The 18,159-nt window shown below is 52.4% G+C and overlaps 1 protein-coding gene across 1 annotated transcript in view; it reads right to left on the bottom strand.

Moving 5' to 3' along the window:
* TAS1R1 (taste 1 receptor member 1) overlaps window positions 1-18,159 on the bottom strand; it is a 25,609-nt gene that overhangs the window by 4,453 nt on the left and 2,997 nt on the right. The window contains exons 2-3 of the mRNA XM_032758757.2: window positions 4,977-5,283; window positions 144-905 (exon numbers count right to left, since the gene is read on the bottom strand). Of these exons, the coding sequence (XP_032614648.1) occupies window positions 144-905; window positions 4,977-5,283 (1,069 nt within the window). The remainder of the gene's footprint in view (window positions 1-143; window positions 906-4,976; window positions 5,284-18,159) is intronic.

Here is an 18,159-nt window from a genome sequence, read left to right as displayed (position 1 = left end):
AAAAAAAAAAAAAAAAAAAAAAAACCCTCAGGTTAGTGGCATTTATCCCCCTTGGCATTTAGAGTGACCAGAGAGTGTCCACTCTGCTCATCTCAGGATTGGCTGTTCTCCCTGACAGGAGGTGCTGGGATGGGCTCTCTTACCTGCCAGGGGTAGACTCGGCCCCTGGAACAAGCTCCAGAGGCACAGCCCAGGAGCTGGTGGAGGCCATGGGCCACCGCATACACAGCCCGGTACGCGTTGTAGGCAGAACTCATGGAGAAGGCTTTGAGCTTGGGCATCCTGTGTGCCGTGAAAGCTTGGCATTCTCTGCAGAGCTGATTGCTGCTGCACCAGGAGCCCTTGTGGCAAGGCCTAGGGGCCCCCTTGTCTGCCCGGGCATAGGCTTCTTCAAACGCCTTCAGGCCAGGGACAGTCCTCTTCTGGATGGCCACGCCCAGCACCGTCCCAATGCGCTGGATCCCGGGCACCCCAGTGATGTGCCTGGAGAGGGCCCAGGCTTCTGAGGCGACCCACACCTTGCCAGTCAGGTTGGCCAGCACCACGGACTCGAAAAACACCCTGGCCAACTGCCGGCCGGAAAAAACGACCACGACGGTGGCCCTGGCCTGGGCCAGGCGGCGCATCAGGCACTGCATCCTCTCATCGCCCACGTGGGCAGAGAACGGCATGATGTCCTTGAAAGCAATGCAGATCCCCTGACCAGTGGCCTGGTTCTCCAATGCCTGTACCCCTAGCTGCCCATAGTCGTCACTGCTGCCAACCAGAGAGATCCAGGTCCACCCGAACTTCTGCAGCAGCAGCACCATGGTCTCCACCTGGTACTTGTCGTTGGGGATGGTGCGCAGGAAAGAGGGATACTGCCGCTTCACGCTGAGCGTCTCGCTGCTGGCCGCATAGCTGATCTGTGGGAGGTCCCGTTCAGCCAGTTCAGTGGCATCAGGCTCCACCGAAGGCCCCCCCAGTGCCTGGCCCTGTGCTGGGTGTGGGGACACAGGGAGCGGGGGAGACCAGTAGAGCACCCCTCATCCTGTGAAACTGACAAATCACCTGCAAAGGCTCCACTGGGGCAGGTTCTGGGGGAGGAGTGGGAATCTGCCTGGGGACAAGGGGTGGGGGGATGCATTCCAAGCAAAGGAGACAAAACCTGCATAGGAGTGAAATAGTCCCGTGTGTTTAGGGACCTTCAGGGACTTCCGCTGGAGGCAGTTTGCAAGGAAGAAGAGAAGCATGTGTAGGTCAGGGCAGAAGTTAGGTCAGTGGCCTGTTAGGAACCGGGCCTCACAGGAGGAGGTGAGCAGCTGGTGAGTAAGTGAAGCTTCATCTGTATTTACAGCTGCTCCCCTCCTGTCAGATCAGCAGCAGCATCAGATTCTTGTAGGAGCTTGAACCCTACTGTGAACTGTGCACACGAGGGATCTAGGTTCCGCACTACTTATGAGAATCTAATGTCTGATGATCTGTCACTGTCTCCCATCACCCCCAGGTGGGACCATCTAGTTGTAGGAAAACAAGCTCAGGGCTCCCACTGATTCTACATTATGGTGAGCTGTGTAATTATTTTATTATATTAATACATTATGGCTGGGCGCAGTGGCTCACACCTGTAATACCAGCACATTGGGAGGCCGAGGTGGGCGGATCACGAGGTCAGGAGTTTGCGACCAGCCTGGCCAATATGGCAAAACCCCATCTCTACTAAAAAATACACAAATTAGCCGGGCGTGGTGGCGAGCGCCTGTACTCCCAGCTACTCAGGAGGCTGAGGCAGGAGAATTGCTTGAATCCGGGAGGTGGAGGTTGCAGTGAGCCGAGATCACGCCACTGCACTCCAGCCTGGGTGACAGAGCGAGACTCCGTCTCAAACAAACAAAAAAATATATATATATATATAAAACAATGTAATAATATAAAGTGCACAATAAATGTAATGCACTTGAATCATCCTGAAACCAACCCCTCACACACCCGTCCTTAGAAAAATTGTCTTCCACGAAACCAGTCCCTGATGCCAAAAAGGTTGGGGGCCACTGCTGTAAGCCACAGGGAGTCCCTAAGGATATCCGCAGAGAAGTGCTATGTTCGGACTTGCATTTTTTCTTTTCTTTCTGAGACAGAGTCTTGCTCTGTCGCCCAGGATGGAGCACAATGGCGTGATCTCAGCTCACTGCAACCCCCGCCTCCTGGGTTCAAGAAATTCTCCTGCCTCAGCCTCCCGAGTAGCTGGGATTACAGGTGCCTGCCACCACACCCAGCAAATTTTTGCATTTTTAGCAGAGACGGGATTTCACCACGTTGGCCAGGCTGGTTTCCAACTCCTGACCTCATGAGCTGCCCACCTCAGCCTTCCAAAGTGCTGGGATTACAGGCGTGAGCCACAGCGCCCGGCCAGGACTTACATTTTATGAGCATATCTCTGACTTCAGTGAGGAATGAGTTAGAAGAGATTCAAGACTAGAATCAGGGGGAAGCCTTAGGACACTGATGGAAGAATCTAGCTGAGGGGTGATGCTGGTCTGAATTCCAGCTGTGGCTGTGGCAGTGGAAAAGGAGGCCAGAGGCCGGGCACGGTGGCTCACGCTTGTAATCCCAGCACTTTGCGAGGCCGAGGCGGGCGGATCACGAGGTCAGGAGATCGAGACCACGGTGAAACCCCGTCTCTACTAAAAATACAAAAAATTAGCCGGGCGTGGTGGCGGGCACCTATAGTCCCAGCTACTCAGAGAGGCTGAGGCAGGAGAATGGCGTGAACCCGGGAGGCGGAGCTTGCAGTGAGCCAAGATTGAGCCACTGAACTCCAGCCTGGGTGACAGAGCGAGACTCCGTCTCAAAAAAAAAAAAAAAAGAAAAAGAAAAGGAGGCCAGAAAGGACAAAAGGTGGGGAGCAAGGCAAGGAGGAGCAGCAGTGGGCAGGACTCCAGGGCGATGGCCACTCCATCACCACCCTCCACCAGAGGGTTGGGGCTGATACAGGAAGAAAAGAGGCTTTTGTTGTGTAGGGGGTAAGGTCAATCTGGGCCTTGCTGGGTCCATGATGTGGCAATGTTGGGCCAGCATCAGGGGCTCAGATCAGAGGGGAGGGGACTGAGAATGGGAGGTTTTTTCTTTTCTTTTTCTTTCTTTTTTTTGAGACGGAGTCTTGCTCTGTCACCCAGGCTGGAGTACAGTGGCGCGATCTCGGCTCACTGCAAGCTTCGCCTCCCGGGCTCACGCCATTCTCCTGCCTCAGCCTCCCGAGTAGCTGGGACTACAGGTGCCCGTCATGACGCCCAGCTAATTTTTTTGTATTTTTTAGTAGAGACGGGGTTTCACCGTGTTAGCCAGGATGGTCTCAATCTCCTGGCCTTGTGATCCACCTGCCTCGGCCTCCTAAAGTGCTGGGATTACAGGCGTGAGCCACCGTGCCTGGCTGAGAATGGGAGGTTAAGTCATGAGCCCACAGCCTGCCTGGGAACTGGAAAAGGGGAGGAGAGGAGGGCGAAGCCTGCTCCAGGGAATCACCTACCTTTTCAGAGGAAGTGGGGCAAAAGGAGAGAAGGGCTGCAAGTGAAAGCCAGGTGGGGGCAGGGGACTGAGGGGGGCATAAATTCCAAGGAAAGACTCTCATAGGAGGACTGGTCAAAAATGTCACAAAGGACACGGTGGCTCATGCCTGTAATGTCACCAGTTTGGAAGGCCAAGGCAGGTGGATTGCTTGAGCCCAGGAGTTCAAGGCCAGTCTAGGCAACATAGTGAGACCTCTATCTCTACCAAAAATGCAAAAATTAGCCAGGCATGGTGGCACATGCCTGTGGACCCAGCTACTTAGGAGTATGAGGTGGGAGGATTGCTTGAGCCTGGGACACAGTGAGCCAACATTGCACCACTGCACTCCAGCCTGAGTGTCAGAGTGAGACTGTGTCTCAAAAAAAAAAAAAAATCATAAGTCACCTAAGATAAAGAAGGACTGCAAAGTAGGATTTGGAGACCTAGAAGGTGAAGGTGCCCCAGCTCACAGCAAAAGCAAGAGTGGTGGGGGCAGAATCAGGGGCTGAGGGACAATGAGGGGAGGGAGAGGCCAGCAGGAAGCTCCCATGGGAAAGGGCAGGGAGTCAATGCTCAGGGTAGAGGGCCTGGAGGAGGGAGAGGGATGAGGGCAACCACAGGCCAGGCAGGAACTCATGGGGAAGGATCCATAAGCCAAGGAAGGGCTGTGGTCCAAGGTACAGGGCAAGAATAAGCACAGAGACAGGACTGACATCAGCAAGGTGAGGGATGTCAGCACCTCTGAGCCAGGAGGGAAGAAGGAAAGGCAGGCAGGAGAGACTGGGATGATGTGGAGCAGTCTATGGGGTGGGAAGCAAAGGGTGTCCTTTTTTGAGTGGGGGGCAGAGGGGACAAGGTATCACTCTGTCACCCAGGCTGGAGTGCACTGGTGCAATCTCGGCTCACTGCAACCTCCACCTCCCAGGTTCCAGCAATTCTCCTGCCTCAGCCTCCCGAGTAGCTGGGATTACAGGCACACACCACCACTCTCAGCTAACTTTTGTATTTTTAGTAGAGATGGGGTTTTGCCATGTTGGCCAGGCTGGTCTCAAACTCCTGGCCTCAAGAGATCTGCCCAGCCTCCCCAAGGGATTACAGGCATGAGCCACAGCGCCCGTCCAGGGTGTCCATTCCTAACAAAGGCAATGGAAACTCTGGAGGGAGGAGGGAAGTGGAGGGCAGCAGGGGTGCAGCTGAGTGGCAGCAGTTCCCAAGGAGAATGGGTTTTCCCATGAGAGTGGGGGCAGGGATCTGGAAGCAGCTCTGGAAAGAGAGGAAGGCTGGGGCAGGAACCACACTGGGCAGGGACCCCTGACTTTTGACTAAAGAGCAGTGACCACCCAAGAGATCTAGGGGGCAGGCAGCCTTGGGGGGACAGCAGCTCTTGCCCACATGCCCCAGCCCAGACTTGCCTAAAGGGAGATGGGCAAAGGTCTGAGGCTCCAGCTTACCAGGGGCACCAGGAAAGGGCTCAGCAGGGCGGCTGTGGTGGCAGCATGGTTAGTGCTCTCAGGCCCAATTACTGCCAGCACCGTAGGGGAATAGTGGAGAAGGTCTCCTTGGAGCTCTATGTGGTGTGGCCCTGGTAAGGAGAGCACTCTCAGCGTGGCATACACATTGGCGGAGTCAGAGCACACATCGTACAGCTGGTACCCCAGGGTGACGTTGGGCAGCAGGGCCGTGGAGTTGTTTATCTCCTCAACCCCAAGCCGCATAGCCTGGAAGAGGTGGTAGCCATGCTCATTGAAGCTACCAGACCTGTGAAGAAAGCCAATCAGAGAGAACTGAGAAGGACAAGGCGCTGCTGAGACCCTCTGGCCTCCTAGACTCTGAGGCTTGGGGGCAAAGGGAACCTTTGAGGTCATCGGTCCAGTCCCCCAAACCACAACTTTAACAAGGGCTCTGAAGCTCAGTAGAAGGAACAAGCTGGCCCTGATGGAGAAGCTTATTAGCATGGAAAAGGTCCTAGGTCCTGGAGCAGAGAAACCTGCTACATTAGTCAGTGTTCTCCAGAGAGAGTGAGAAATTTAGTTTAAGGAATTGGTTCACATTGTGAGGGCTGGCAAGTTCAAATTTTGCAGGACAGGCCAGCAGGCTGGACATTCTGTAAAGAATTGATGTTACTATGCTCTTCAGTCCTAAGGTGGTCTGGATGCAGAATTCCCTCAATTCCCTCCCTCCTTGTGCAGAAAACTCAGGCTTTTTTTTTTTTTTTTTTTTTTTTGAGATGTGTTACGGACCCAACCCAGCAAAGGCCCTCCACCAAGGCAGATGTTCCCCTCGCCTTGTGTTTCTTCATCCCCTCCTTTTCTCACCCCCTGCAGGCCCTCCACCAAGGCGAATGTTGTTTTTTCCCCTAACATCTGCCCATCAACCAGGATGTGGCTTTACCCAGAAACAGCCCCCACGCCCTCCCTAAAATATACCCCCTAGTCTGTAAGCCCAGGCTGCTGCCTCCTCTGATTGCTGTGGAGCAGCCCGGCAGGTTAATAAACTTGCTTGCCTGACTTTGGGTCTACTCGTTCTTTCTCTGGGCTAACCTTACATTTTGGTGCCGAAACCCGGGAATGGGTAGGCTCTGGCCGGGCGGCCCCAGAGGACTCTCTGTCTCTCTCTCTCTCTGTCTGTCTCTCCCTCCCTCCCTACCTCCCTCTCTCCTCCCGGGCTGTGTGCTAGAGCCTTTCCCCCTCTCATCCCACCTCTCTCCTGGCCACCCCCACCTTTGCGAACCTGCCAAAGACCCAGAGGATTTCTCAGACTCTCCCATTGTTGGCAACCTCATTCATCATTAGAGCTTCTGCGGGGGTAGGCCGGGCACGGTGGCTCACGCTTGTAATCCCAGCACTTTGGGAGGCCAAGGCAGGCGGATCACGAGGTCAGGAGATTGAGACCACGGTGAAACCCCGTCTCTACTAAAAATACAAAAAAATTAGCCGGGCGTGGTGGCGGGCACCTGTAGTCCCAGCTACTCGGAGAGGCTGAGGCAGGAGAATGTCGTGAACCCGGGAGGCAGAGCTTGCAGTGAGCCGAGATTGCGCCACTGCACTCCAGCCTGGGCGACAGAGTGAGACTCCGTCTCAAAAAAAAAAAAAAGAGCTTCTGCGGGGGTGAGTAAAAGAGACTCTTGCCATTTACCCAGAATCCTTGATTGTCTCTGAATTCCCGAAAGACCCAGTGCTGGGCCAAGGGCTTCCTCTGGCCTCCAGGCTTCCGGTTCCTCCATTTCAGGGACGCCTGACTCAGTGGCTACCTCCTCTATTCCAGACACGGCTTGCAGGACACGGGACACCCTCTCTTGCCATCCTTGTTGACCAGCAGTCTCTTCTTCCTCTGCCCACCCTCCTCCATTGACTGTGCCCACCCTCCTCCATTGACTGTAGGAGCTTCTCATTCTATGCTTCCTAAGACCACCCCCCTTGGGTGTCTTCTATGCAACCTCAATGCCCTCAGCCTCCATTCACAGGTCCATCCTAAGAAGCTGCTTTTCTACTGTAATACTGCCTGGCCTCAGGCTGGGCGCGGTGGCTCACGCCTGTAATCCCAGCACTTTGGGAGGCCAAGGTGGACGGATCACTAGGTCAGGAGATCAAGACCATCCTGGCTAACACAGTGAAACCCTGTCTCTACTAAAAATACAAAAAATTAGCCGGGCGAGGTGGTGGGCGCCTGTAGTCCCAGCTACTAGGGAGGCTGAGGCAGGAGAATGGCGTGAACCCCGGGGGGCGGAGCCTGCAGTGAGCCGAGATCGCGCCATTGCACTCCAGCCTGGGCGACAGCGAGACTCTGTCTCGAAAAAAAAAAAAAAAAATACTGCCTGGCCTCAATACAGATTAGACAATAGCTCCCAATGGCCCGAAAATGGCACTTTCGATTTCAACCTGCTTAAAGACTTAGACAACTTTTGCCACCGCAATGGGAAATGGTCCGAGATTCCTTATGTTCAGGCTTTCTTCACTCTCCATAGCCACCCTTCTCTCTGCCAGTCCTGTTCTACTTTCCAAATCCTCCTCACCCACTCCAAACCCAACTCACCCTCTGTCACTCTTCCTACAGCCCCAGTCGATGACTCCTCTTCTTTTAACCCTGCCGATTTTCCCCATCCCCGCCACCATCATGGTCCTCCATTAAACCACCCCAATCCTCCACCTTACATCCCCATTCCTGTTCTGCCCCCTTCTCCCCTCTTTCCAACCACCCTGCCTCTGACTCCAAATTCTCACCATCTCTACCCCTTACCCATTCTCAGGCCCAACGTGCTCCTCAACCAGCCCCCTCACTTCCCCTCCGGGAGGTGGCAGGAGCTGAGGAGATCATCTGTGTCCACATCCCTTTCTCCCTCTCCGACCTCTCCCAAATTGAAAAACGTCTCGGGTCCTTCTCCTCTGATCCTGACTGATACTTATATCAAAGAATTTAAATATCTTACTCAATCTTATGAACTCACTTGGCACGATCTCTACATTATCCTCTCTTCCACCCACCTTCCAGAAGAGAAGGAAAGAGTGTGGCTTACAGCACAGGCACATGCTGCCGATCTCCATCGGCAAGATCCTACTAAGCCCGTAGGAGCCGCTGCTGTTCCCCAGTAAGAGCCTTCCTGGGAGTACCAACCCACAGACCCCAGCCGGGCATCCCATAACCATGTGATTACCTGCCTCACTGCAGGCCTTAACAAAGCTGCCCATAAGGCTGTAAATTTTGAAAAACTTAAAGAAATTTCCCAAAAGACAGACGAAAATCCTGCCCAATTCCTTTCCCACCTTACAGAGGCTCTCCAAAAATATACCTGCATCGACACTGCCTCGCGAGAAGGAACTATTGTTTTTTTGTTTTTTTGGTTTTTTTTGACGCACTCTTGCCCAGGCTGGAGTGAAGTGGCGTGATCTTGGCTCACTGCAAGCTCCACCTCCCAGGTTCACACCATTCTCCTGCCTCAGCCTCCCGAGTAGCTGGGACTACAGGCTCCCACCACCACCCCCCGGCTAATTTTTTTGTATATTTTTTTAGTAGAGATGGGGTTTCACCGTGTTAGCCAGGATGGTCTCGATCTCCTGACCTTGTGATCCGCCTGCCTCGGCCTCCCAAAGTGCTGGGATTACAGGTGTGGGCCACCACACCCGGTCGGAACGATTGTTCTCAATACCTATTCTATTTCCCAATCTGCCCCCAACACCTGGTGTAAACTTAAAAAGGTTGAAGATGGCCCTCAAACCCCACAACAAGACCTCCTTAACCTGGCTTTCAAAGTCTTCAATAACAAGGATGAGCAAAGTAAATTAGATAGAGCCTAAAGAGATCGCGCTAAATACCAGCTTCTAGCTGCAGCTATCCGTCAATCTAGCCATAGTACCCAAGGGCACAAAAGACCCGATAGCAGTAATCCTCCCGGGCCCTGCTTTAAGTGCGGCAAAGAAGGCCACTGGGCATGGGCATGTCCTAATCCACGAGTGGTGAAGAGCCCTTGCCCAGTCTGCCAGCAAACAGGCCACTGGAAGTCTGACTGTCTCAACAGATGGACAGAAAAGCCTGCACCTCAGAACCACCTCCCCTTCAGTGAAGCAGAAGGTGAAGAATTGCTTACCCTCCCACAGCTCCTTGACCTAGCCGCTGAAGATGGATGAGGCCCAGGGCCCCCAGCCCCAACTGTCATCAATGCATCAGAGCCCGGGGTAACTCTGCTAGTAGCAGGTAAGCTGATCTTTTTTTTTTTTTGAGATGGAGTCTCGCTGTGTCTCCCAGGCTGGAGTGCAGTGGCACAATCTCGGCTCACTGCAAGCTCCGCCTCCCAGGTTCATGCCATTCTCCTGCCTCAGCCTCCCTAGTAGCTGGGACTACAGGCGCCCACCACCATGCCCAGCTAATTTTTTGTATTTTTAGTAGAGATGGGGTTTCACCATGTTAGCCAGGATGGTCTCGATCTCCTGACCTCATGATCCGCCTGTCTTGGCCTCCCAAAGTGCTGGGATTACAGGCGTGAGCCACTGCGCCTGGCCGCCGATCTCCTTTTTAATCAATACCAGGGCCACCTACTCGGCCTTGCCTGAATTCTCAGGACCAACTCATCCCTCTGAGTCTCAGTCGTGGGGGTTGACAGATTCATCTCGCGTCCACGCGCCACCACACCTCTTACTTGTTCCCTATTCAATACCGTTTTCTCAGTCTTTCTATCATGCCTTATTGCCCCATCCCCATTCTAGGCCGAGACCTTTTAGCCAAATTCAAGGCGTGTATCACCTTTTCTTGCCTCCCCCAACCCAAGTCCCTCCTACTCCTCTCTGCCAGTCCAGTCCCTGACCCCTCTCCCCAACACCCACTTCCCACCACTCTTGTTAACCCAATAGTGTAGGATACCACCATCCCTTCCCTAATTCTCACCATGACCCCATCAAAATCCAGCTAAAAGGCCGGGCATGGTGGCTCACGCCTGTAATCCCAGCACTTTGGGAGGCCGAGGCAGGCAGATCACAAGGTCAGGAGATCGAGACCATCCTGGCTAACATGGTGAAACCCTGTCTCTACTAAACATACAAAAAATTAGCTGGGTGCAGTGGTGGGCACCTGTAGTCCCAGCTACTCGGGAGGCTGAGGCAGGAGAATGGCGTGAACCCGGGAGGCAGAGCTTGCAGTGAGCCAAGATAGTGCCACTGCAGTCTGGCCTGGGCGACAGAGCGAGACTCCATCTCAAGACCCCTCCAAATTCCCCAGCGTCCCCCAATACCCCATTTCTCTAACCCACCAAAAGGGTCTACAGCCCATCATAAAAAAGCTGTAGTCTTTGACCAACACACTCTCCTTGTAACACTCCCATCCTCCCCATTAAAAAATCAGACGGCTCATATCGACTTGTTGAAGACCTCCAAGCCATTAATCAAGCAGTCCTCCTATTCACCCTGTAGTCCCTAACCCCGATACACTTCTCTCTCTCATGCCCTCCAGTACCACCCACTACACTGCTCTTGACCTAAAAGATGACTTCTTTACCATTCCCCTACATCCTGATTCCCAAAATCTCTTTGCCTTCACCTGGACTGACCCTGACACCCTCCAATCACAGCAACTCCCATGGACTGTCCTTCCCCAAGGCTTCAGGGATAGTCCTCATTTTTTTTAATTTTTATTTTTTTATTTGTATTTATTTATTTATTTATTTATTTTTTTGAGACGGAGTCTTGCTCTGTCGCCCAGGCTGGAGTGCAGTGGCGCAATCTCGGCTCACTGCAAGCTCCGCCTCCCGGGTTCACACCATTCTCCTGCCTCAGCCTCTCTGAGTACCTGGGACTACAGCCGCCCGCCACCACACCCGGCTAATTTTTTGTATTTTTTTTTAGTAGAGATGGGATTTCACTGTGGTCTTGATCTCCTGACCTCGTGATCCGCCCACCTTGGCCTCCCAAAGTGCTGGGATTACAAGCGTGAGCCACCGCGCCTGGCCCTATTTTTATTTTTTTTTATTTATTTATTTTTGAGATGGAGTCTTGCTCTGTTGCCCAGGCTAGAGTGCAGTGGTGCGATCTCGGCTCACTGCAAGCTCCGCCTCCTGGGTTCACGCCATTCTCCTGCCTCAGCCTCCGGAGTAGCTGGGACTACAGGCGCCCGCCACCGCGCCTGGCTAATTTTTTGTATTTTTAGTAGAGATGGGGTTTCACTGTGGTCTCGATCTCCTGACCTCATGATCTACCCGCCTCGGCCTCCCAAAGTGCTGGGATTACAGGCGTGAGCCACTGCGCCCAGCCGGATAGTCCTCATTTCTTTGGGCAAGTCCTAGCAGGCGTGAGCCACTGCGCCCAGCTGGATAGTCCTCATTTCTTTGGGCAAGTCCTAGCAGGCGTGAGCCACTGCGCCCAGCCGGATAGTCCTCGTTTCTTTGGGCAAGTCCTAGCCCAAGACCTCACCTCCTTAGACCTTTCCCCCAGCTGTCTTCTTCAATATGTGGATGACCTCGTCCTTTGTAGTCCTTCCCTAGAAGACTCTCAGACTCACACTATTACCCTTCTAAACTTTCTTGCTAACAAAGTGTATAGGGTCTCCCCCTCCAAAGCACAACTCTCCACCCCAACAGTAACATACTTAGGAGTCTAACTCTACCCCGGGGCCCGAGCCATGACCCTGGCACAGGCAGCCTTAATAGACAGCCTACCCCCACCCTCCTCTAAGAGTGAAATTCTCTCTTTCTTAGGACTGGCAGGCTTCTTCAGAATATGGATCCCCAACTTTGCCCTCCTAGCCAGCCCCCTCTATGAAGCAGCCAAAGGCTCTCTAAATGAGCCCCTAAATTCTTCTCACAACATAATCCCTAGCTTCCACAAACTTAAAACCACCCTTGTGAATTGCCTGAACCCAGGAGTTGGAGGTTGCAGTGAGCTGAGGTGGCGCCACTGCACTCTAGCCTGGGCAACAGAGTGAGACAGCGTCTCAAAAAAAAAAAAAAACGCCCTTGTAACCGCTCCTGCTCTATCTTTGCCTGGCATTTCTCAGCCCTTCACTCTCTACACAGCCAAGAACCATGGAATAGCCCTTGGTGTCCTTGGCCAACAAAAAGGAATCCTCCTTCTTTTGCTCCCGTAGCTTACCTTAATAAACAACTAGACAATACCACTCAAGGATGGCCAACTCGCCTCAGAACTCTAGCAGCAGCGGCCACCCTAGCCTTAGAAAGCAAAAAACCAACATTCGGTCAAGACACCACCGACAGCCCACATAATCTATAAGATCTTCTTTCCTCCCAAGCACTAAGTGCCCTTTCTCTATCCCGCATCCAACTACTTCATGCTCTCTTTCTTGGAAACCCTGAGTTCTGTCTCTCCAAAAGCGCTCCCCTTAACCCTGAATCTCTTAATTCCAGTATCTCCCTCTCCTCCCACCCACTCCCGTACTGAGATGCTTAATCACCTGCAGCCTTATTTCCCTAATATCTCCCATGAGCCTCTCCTCAATCCTGAAGTTATTCATAGAAATTCTAGGCCGGGCGCGGTGGCTCACGCTTGTAATCCCAGCACTTTGGGAGGCCGAGGCGGGCGGATCACAAGGTCAGGAGATCGAGACCACGAAGAAACCCCGTCTCTACTAAAAATACAAAAAATTAGCCGGGCGTGGTGGCGGGCACCTGTAGTCCCAGCTGCTCGGAGAGGCTGAGGCAGGAGAACGGCGTGAACCCGGGAGGCGGAGCTTGCAGTGAGCCGAGATTGCGCCACTGCACTCCAGCCTGGGCGACAGAGCGAGACTCCATCTCAAAAAAAAAAAAAAAAAAAAGAAATTCTAACATCTCTTCACCAATACTTCCATATTGGTGCGTGCCCCCTGTAGCTACTCCTTCACTCTTATTTCTCCTCCCCCCACCTATTCACCTCACTAAGAGAATAACCTCCAACTGTGGTATATTCTCTGTTACTTCCTCCCAAGGGGCCCTCCGCTCCCCGAATCCCTACACATCAGCTCAGAGGAAGACTCCCAGGGGAGGACTGGCAGGTAGACTTCACCCACTTGTCTCCCGTCAAGAGGACAAAATTTCTTCTTACTCTTATAGATACCTTCTCTGGATGGGTAGAAGCATTTCCGACCTCTTCAGAAAAGGCCGCAGTAGTCGCCCAAATTCTTATAGCATAAATCATCCCTAGATTTGGTCTCCCTTGCTCCATACAATCAGACAATGGCCCTAGATTCATCTCCCAAATCACCCAATAGGTTCCTCAGTCCCTCAGTATCCAGTGGCACCTCCATGTCCCATACCGACACCAGTCATCAGGAAAAGCTGAAAGGGCAAATGGCATCCTTAAAACTCAGTTAACCAAACTTACTCTTGAAGTCCAGAAACCCTGGACCTCCCTTCTGCCCATAGCCCTAGCCCGAATCAGAGCCAGCCCGAATGCAGCCTCCTTCCTCAGTCCATTTGAGTTAATGTATGGACGCCCTTTCTTCTTACAAAACAGGCCCCCTTCTAACTCTCAGCTAGGAGAATACCTCCCAACACTCTCTCTCGTCCACCATCTCCTCCACAAACAAGCCGACCAGGCCCTCCCAAAACCCCATGAAGGCTCCACGGACGAGACTCTCCTTCTAGGAGAGCATGTCTCCTTAAAAACTCTTAATCCAACCAGCCCCAGGTCTAAGTGGGAAGGCCCTTTCCAAGTCATCCTCACAATCCCACCGCAGCCAAACTCTCAGGACATGCTTCTTGATACCAACGTTCTAGATTAAAAAGGGCTCCTACAACTAATCTGCCTACAAGTGACCCACCCGCTGCCTTCCGCCGATTCTCCAGTACCCTCCTTGGCCCAACTAAACTCTGCCTCATGCCTGTCCCTGAAGGAGACCCTTAAACAATACCCAGACTCCTCCTTCTCCTCCTGACAGTCCCAAGTACATTTCTGATTTCTCTCAAATGCCCTGTTCCTGCCTACCTTGCCACTTCACCCTCTTCATCCTCTCCGTTTGCCAAGACATCTCCTGGTTTCAGCCCCAAATTCCCACTCTCGACTCTCTTTTAGAGTGGATAGATGACCTCCTCTTTCAAGGCACCCTATGTGACTTTTCCCCAGATGAAACACACTTACTTATTTTCCTACTTACTCTTTGCCTATCTACCTCTCCTAATCCCTTGGCTGCCCCACGTAGCCACACCTCCCCTTTCCAATAGTACCCAGCTACCTCTACAAGATCCTTAGCTTAACTCCCTCCCCACTAAACCAGTCCAACCCCATCCTAGCAAAAGACTGCTGGCTCTGTATCTCTCTATCAACTACCACCTATGTTGCCACCCCCATTCCCTCAAAAGACTGAGTTCTTACTAAGTTAACCTATCACCCCCGTTATGGAGGAAAAAGCCCCTTACAACTTTTAGACATGCAGTCATTGGCTAAATTTTCTATCATAGATATGACAAAAAACACTCTGACAGGGTGCATGCATAGTACAACTTTTACACTCCTATATCTCGTCTTACCCAATATACAAGTAATGACAAGCCCATTCACGGCCCTGTGACCACCGACACCAGTCTGTCTTTCCCCAAGCCCCTGTGTGTATCCAACGCAACCTGCCCTCAGGTCTGACTTTAGGTCACCCATTGTCCCATCAGTGTAACCATACCTTACAGCTTCAAGCCCCAGATGACAACCAAAATGTTAAGGTCACCCAAACGGCCCAATTTAAACAACTCGTCCACTTTTCAGGACCCCCAAAAGTCACCACCAGCTCTTTACTAAACAATCAAGATTTTGTAATGGCAAGGCCAGGCGCGGTGGCTCACGCTTGTAATCCCAGCACTTTGGGAGGCCGAGGCGGGCGGATCACGAGGTCAGGAGATCAAGACCACGGTGAAACCCCGTCTCTACTAAAAATACAAAAAAATTAGCCGGGCGTGGTGGCGGGCGCCTGTAGTCCCGGCTACTCGGAGAGGCTGAGGCAGGAGAATGGCGTGAACCCGGGAGGCGGAGCTTGCAGTGAGCCGAGATTGTGCCACTGCACTCCAGCCTGGGCGACAGAGCGAGACTCCGTCTCAAAAAAAAAAAAAAGATTTTGTAATGGCAGACATACAGGCATACTGTATGGCCATTCACCCATGGACCTCTTGCAGCACGGCTCCCCTCCCTGCCAAATGCCTCCTTATACCCTCTTTCAATTACTCTTCCGAATGGCTCCTGATAGACACAAACGATTCTTTCTCCAGTGGGAGAATAAAACACGAGGAGCCTCTCCAATTATCCCTGCAACTCCTTTTCAGCCACTCAATGGAGCCGCCTTAGCAAGCACTCTAGGCACGTGGGAGAACGAAAACGATAAACTCACGTGCTTTTTCAATATACATAACCAGTTCTCTCTGCCCAGCCAAGGTATATTTTTTTGTGTGTGGAACCTCAACCTATGTCTGCCTCCCTACCAGTTGGACCAGCACCTGCACCCTAGTCTTCTTAAACCCCAAAATTAACATTGCCCCTGGAAATCAGAGTTTACCAATCCCTATTAAAGCTCAAGTCTGTCAATGCAGAGCCGCACAGCTAATACCCCTGCTTATAGGACTAGGAATTACCACTGCAACAGGAACAAGGATAGCAGGCTTATCTGTTGAGAGAAAAGCTAAGTGTGGGGAGAGGAGCTGAGGCAGGGTTTGCATGTCTGACATAATGTAAAAGAGTCTTGGAACATGTCCAGGGTCCAGGGTCTAAAACCCCTCGTGGCCTGGCCAGGCGCAGTGGCTCATGCCTGTAATCCCAGCACTTTGGGAGGCCAAGGCCGGTGGATCACCAGGTCAGGAGATTGAGACCATCCTGGCTAACACGGTGAAACTCCATGTCTACTAAAAATACAAAAAATTAGCTGGGTGTGGTGGCGGTCGCCTGTAGTCCCAGCTACTCGGGACACTGAGGCAGGAGAATGGTGTGAACCCGGGAGACAGAGCTTGCAGTGAGCCGAGATAGCAGCATTACACTCTAGCCTGTGCAACACAGTGAGACTCCGTCTCAAAAAAAAAAAAAAAAAAACCCTCCTGGCCTTTGGAGTGTGTCTAGACTTGCTGGCTCCTTGCTTCTAGCACTCCCATTATCTCAAGTAGCCATATGTTTCAAAGAAAAATGCTAAACCCGGGCAGCTGCAGCTCATTCACTTGATACAGCGCTTCCTTTCAACCCCCACATCCTCACCACCTGTTTCTTTGTTTGATCACCAATAAATAGTGTGGGCTCCCAGAGCTCCCGGCCTTAGCAGCCTCCATACTGGAGTTGGCCCCCTGGTCCCACTTTCTCTTTTGTTTTTTCTTACTCCTTTGACTCCACTGGACCTCATAGCCCCCACGGCCTGGTGTTGGGCCTGATCACCCCAACACTTGTCCACCTCTCTGTCCTACTATCACGGTCTCTCAAAAGATCTCTTGGACAGCCTACAAGACATAGCTGAATCCATCCTTACTCTCCAGTCCCAAATAGACTTTTTTCTTTTTTTTTGAGACGGAATCTCATTCTGTTGCCCAGGCTGGAGTGCAGCGGTGCGGGCTGGGCTCCCTGCAAGCTCCACCTCCCAGATTCAGGCTATTCTCCTGCCTCAGCCTCCCAAGTAGCTGGGACCACAGGCGCCGCCCGCCACCACGCCCAGCTAATTTTTTGTATTTTTAGTAGAGATGGGGCTTCACTGTGTTAGCCAGGACGGTCTCGATCTCCTGACCTCATGATCGGCCTGCCTCAGCCTCCCAAAGTGCTGGGATTACAGGCTTGAGCCACCGCGCCCGGCCCCAAATAGACTCTTTAGCAGCAGTGTCACTTCAAAACCGTTGAGGTTTAGATCTCCTCACTGCCGAAAAAGGTGGAGTGTGCATCTTCTTAGGAGAAGAGTGCTGTTTCTATGCTAACCAATCAGGACTAGTACGAGATGCTGCCCGATGGTAAATGAAAGGGCTTCTGAAATCAGGCAGCGCCCTTCGGACTCCTGACCCCAATAGTTTTGTAACCCCTAGGCACCCTGGCTAATGCCCCTGCTAGGCCCTGCCATAACCCTTTTTCTCCTTTTAGCATTTGGCCCTTGCCTCCTACATCTCCTTACCCAGTTTTTATAGGACCATATTAGAGCCTTCACCCATGGACAGTACAAGACATGATGCTACTTCAAGAATACCAGCAGCTTCAAGAACAACCGTCCCAACCCCACAGCCTTTCACCATAAACATCGCCCCTCCTTTTTTTTTTTTTTTTTTGAGACAGTCTTCCTCTGTTGCCCAGGCTGGAGTGCAGTGGTGCAATCTCGGCTCACTGCAAGCTCCACCTCCCAGGTTCACACCATTCTCCTGCCTCAGCCTCCCGAGTAGCCAGGAATACAGGTGCCTGTCACCACGCCCGGCTAATTTTTTTTGTATTTTTAGTAGAGACGGAGTTTCACCATGTTAGCCAGGATGGTCTCGATCTCCTGACCTCGTGATCCACCCGCCTCGGCCTCCCGAAGTGCTGGGATTACAGGCGTGAGCCACCACGCCCAGTCAACATCGCCCCCTTTAGCTAGAAGCAGTCAGAAGGCAATGACACCCCTTCTCTATTACCTATTAAAGGATGGAATGTTAGGGACCCAACCCAGCAAAGGCCCACCGCCAAGGCAGATGTTTTCCCCACCCCTTGTTTTTCTCTGTCCCCTCTTTTTCTCACCACCTGCAGGCCCTCTGCCAAGGCAGATGTTCCCCAGCTGTTGTTTTGCCCATCGACCAGGAAGTGGTTTTACCCAGAAACAGCCCCTAGGCGCCCCTGCTCCCTCCCTAAAATATACTTATACCCTCTAGTCTGTAAGCCTGGGCTGCTGCCTCCTCTGATTGCTGTGGAGCAGCCCAGCAGGTTAATAAACTTGCTTGCCTGACTTTGGGTCTACTCGTTCTTTCTCTCAGCTAACCTTACAAGATGGAATTTCGCTCTTGTTGCCCAGGCTGGAGTACAATGGCACGATCTCAGCTTACCGAAACCTCTGCCTCCCAGGTTCAAGCGATTCTCCTGCCTCAGCCTCCCAAGTAGCTGGGATTACAGGCATACACTACCATGCCCCGCTAATTTTGTATATTTAGTAGAGAGGGAGTCTCTCCATGTTGGTCAGGCTGGTCTCCAACTCCTGACCTCAGGTGATCCACCCGCCTTAGCCTCCCAAAGTGCTGGGATTACAGTGAGGCACCGC

Source organism: Hylobates moloch, unplaced genomic scaffold (genome assembly GCF_009828535.3).
Source record: "Hylobates moloch isolate HMO894 unplaced genomic scaffold, HMol_V3 SCAFFOLD_9, whole genome shotgun sequence".
NCBI lineage: Eukaryota > Metazoa > Chordata > Mammalia > Primates > Hylobatidae > Hylobates > Hylobates moloch.
Note: the sequence above shows the minus strand (reverse complement) of the source record. Positions and strands in the feature narration are given on the sequence as shown.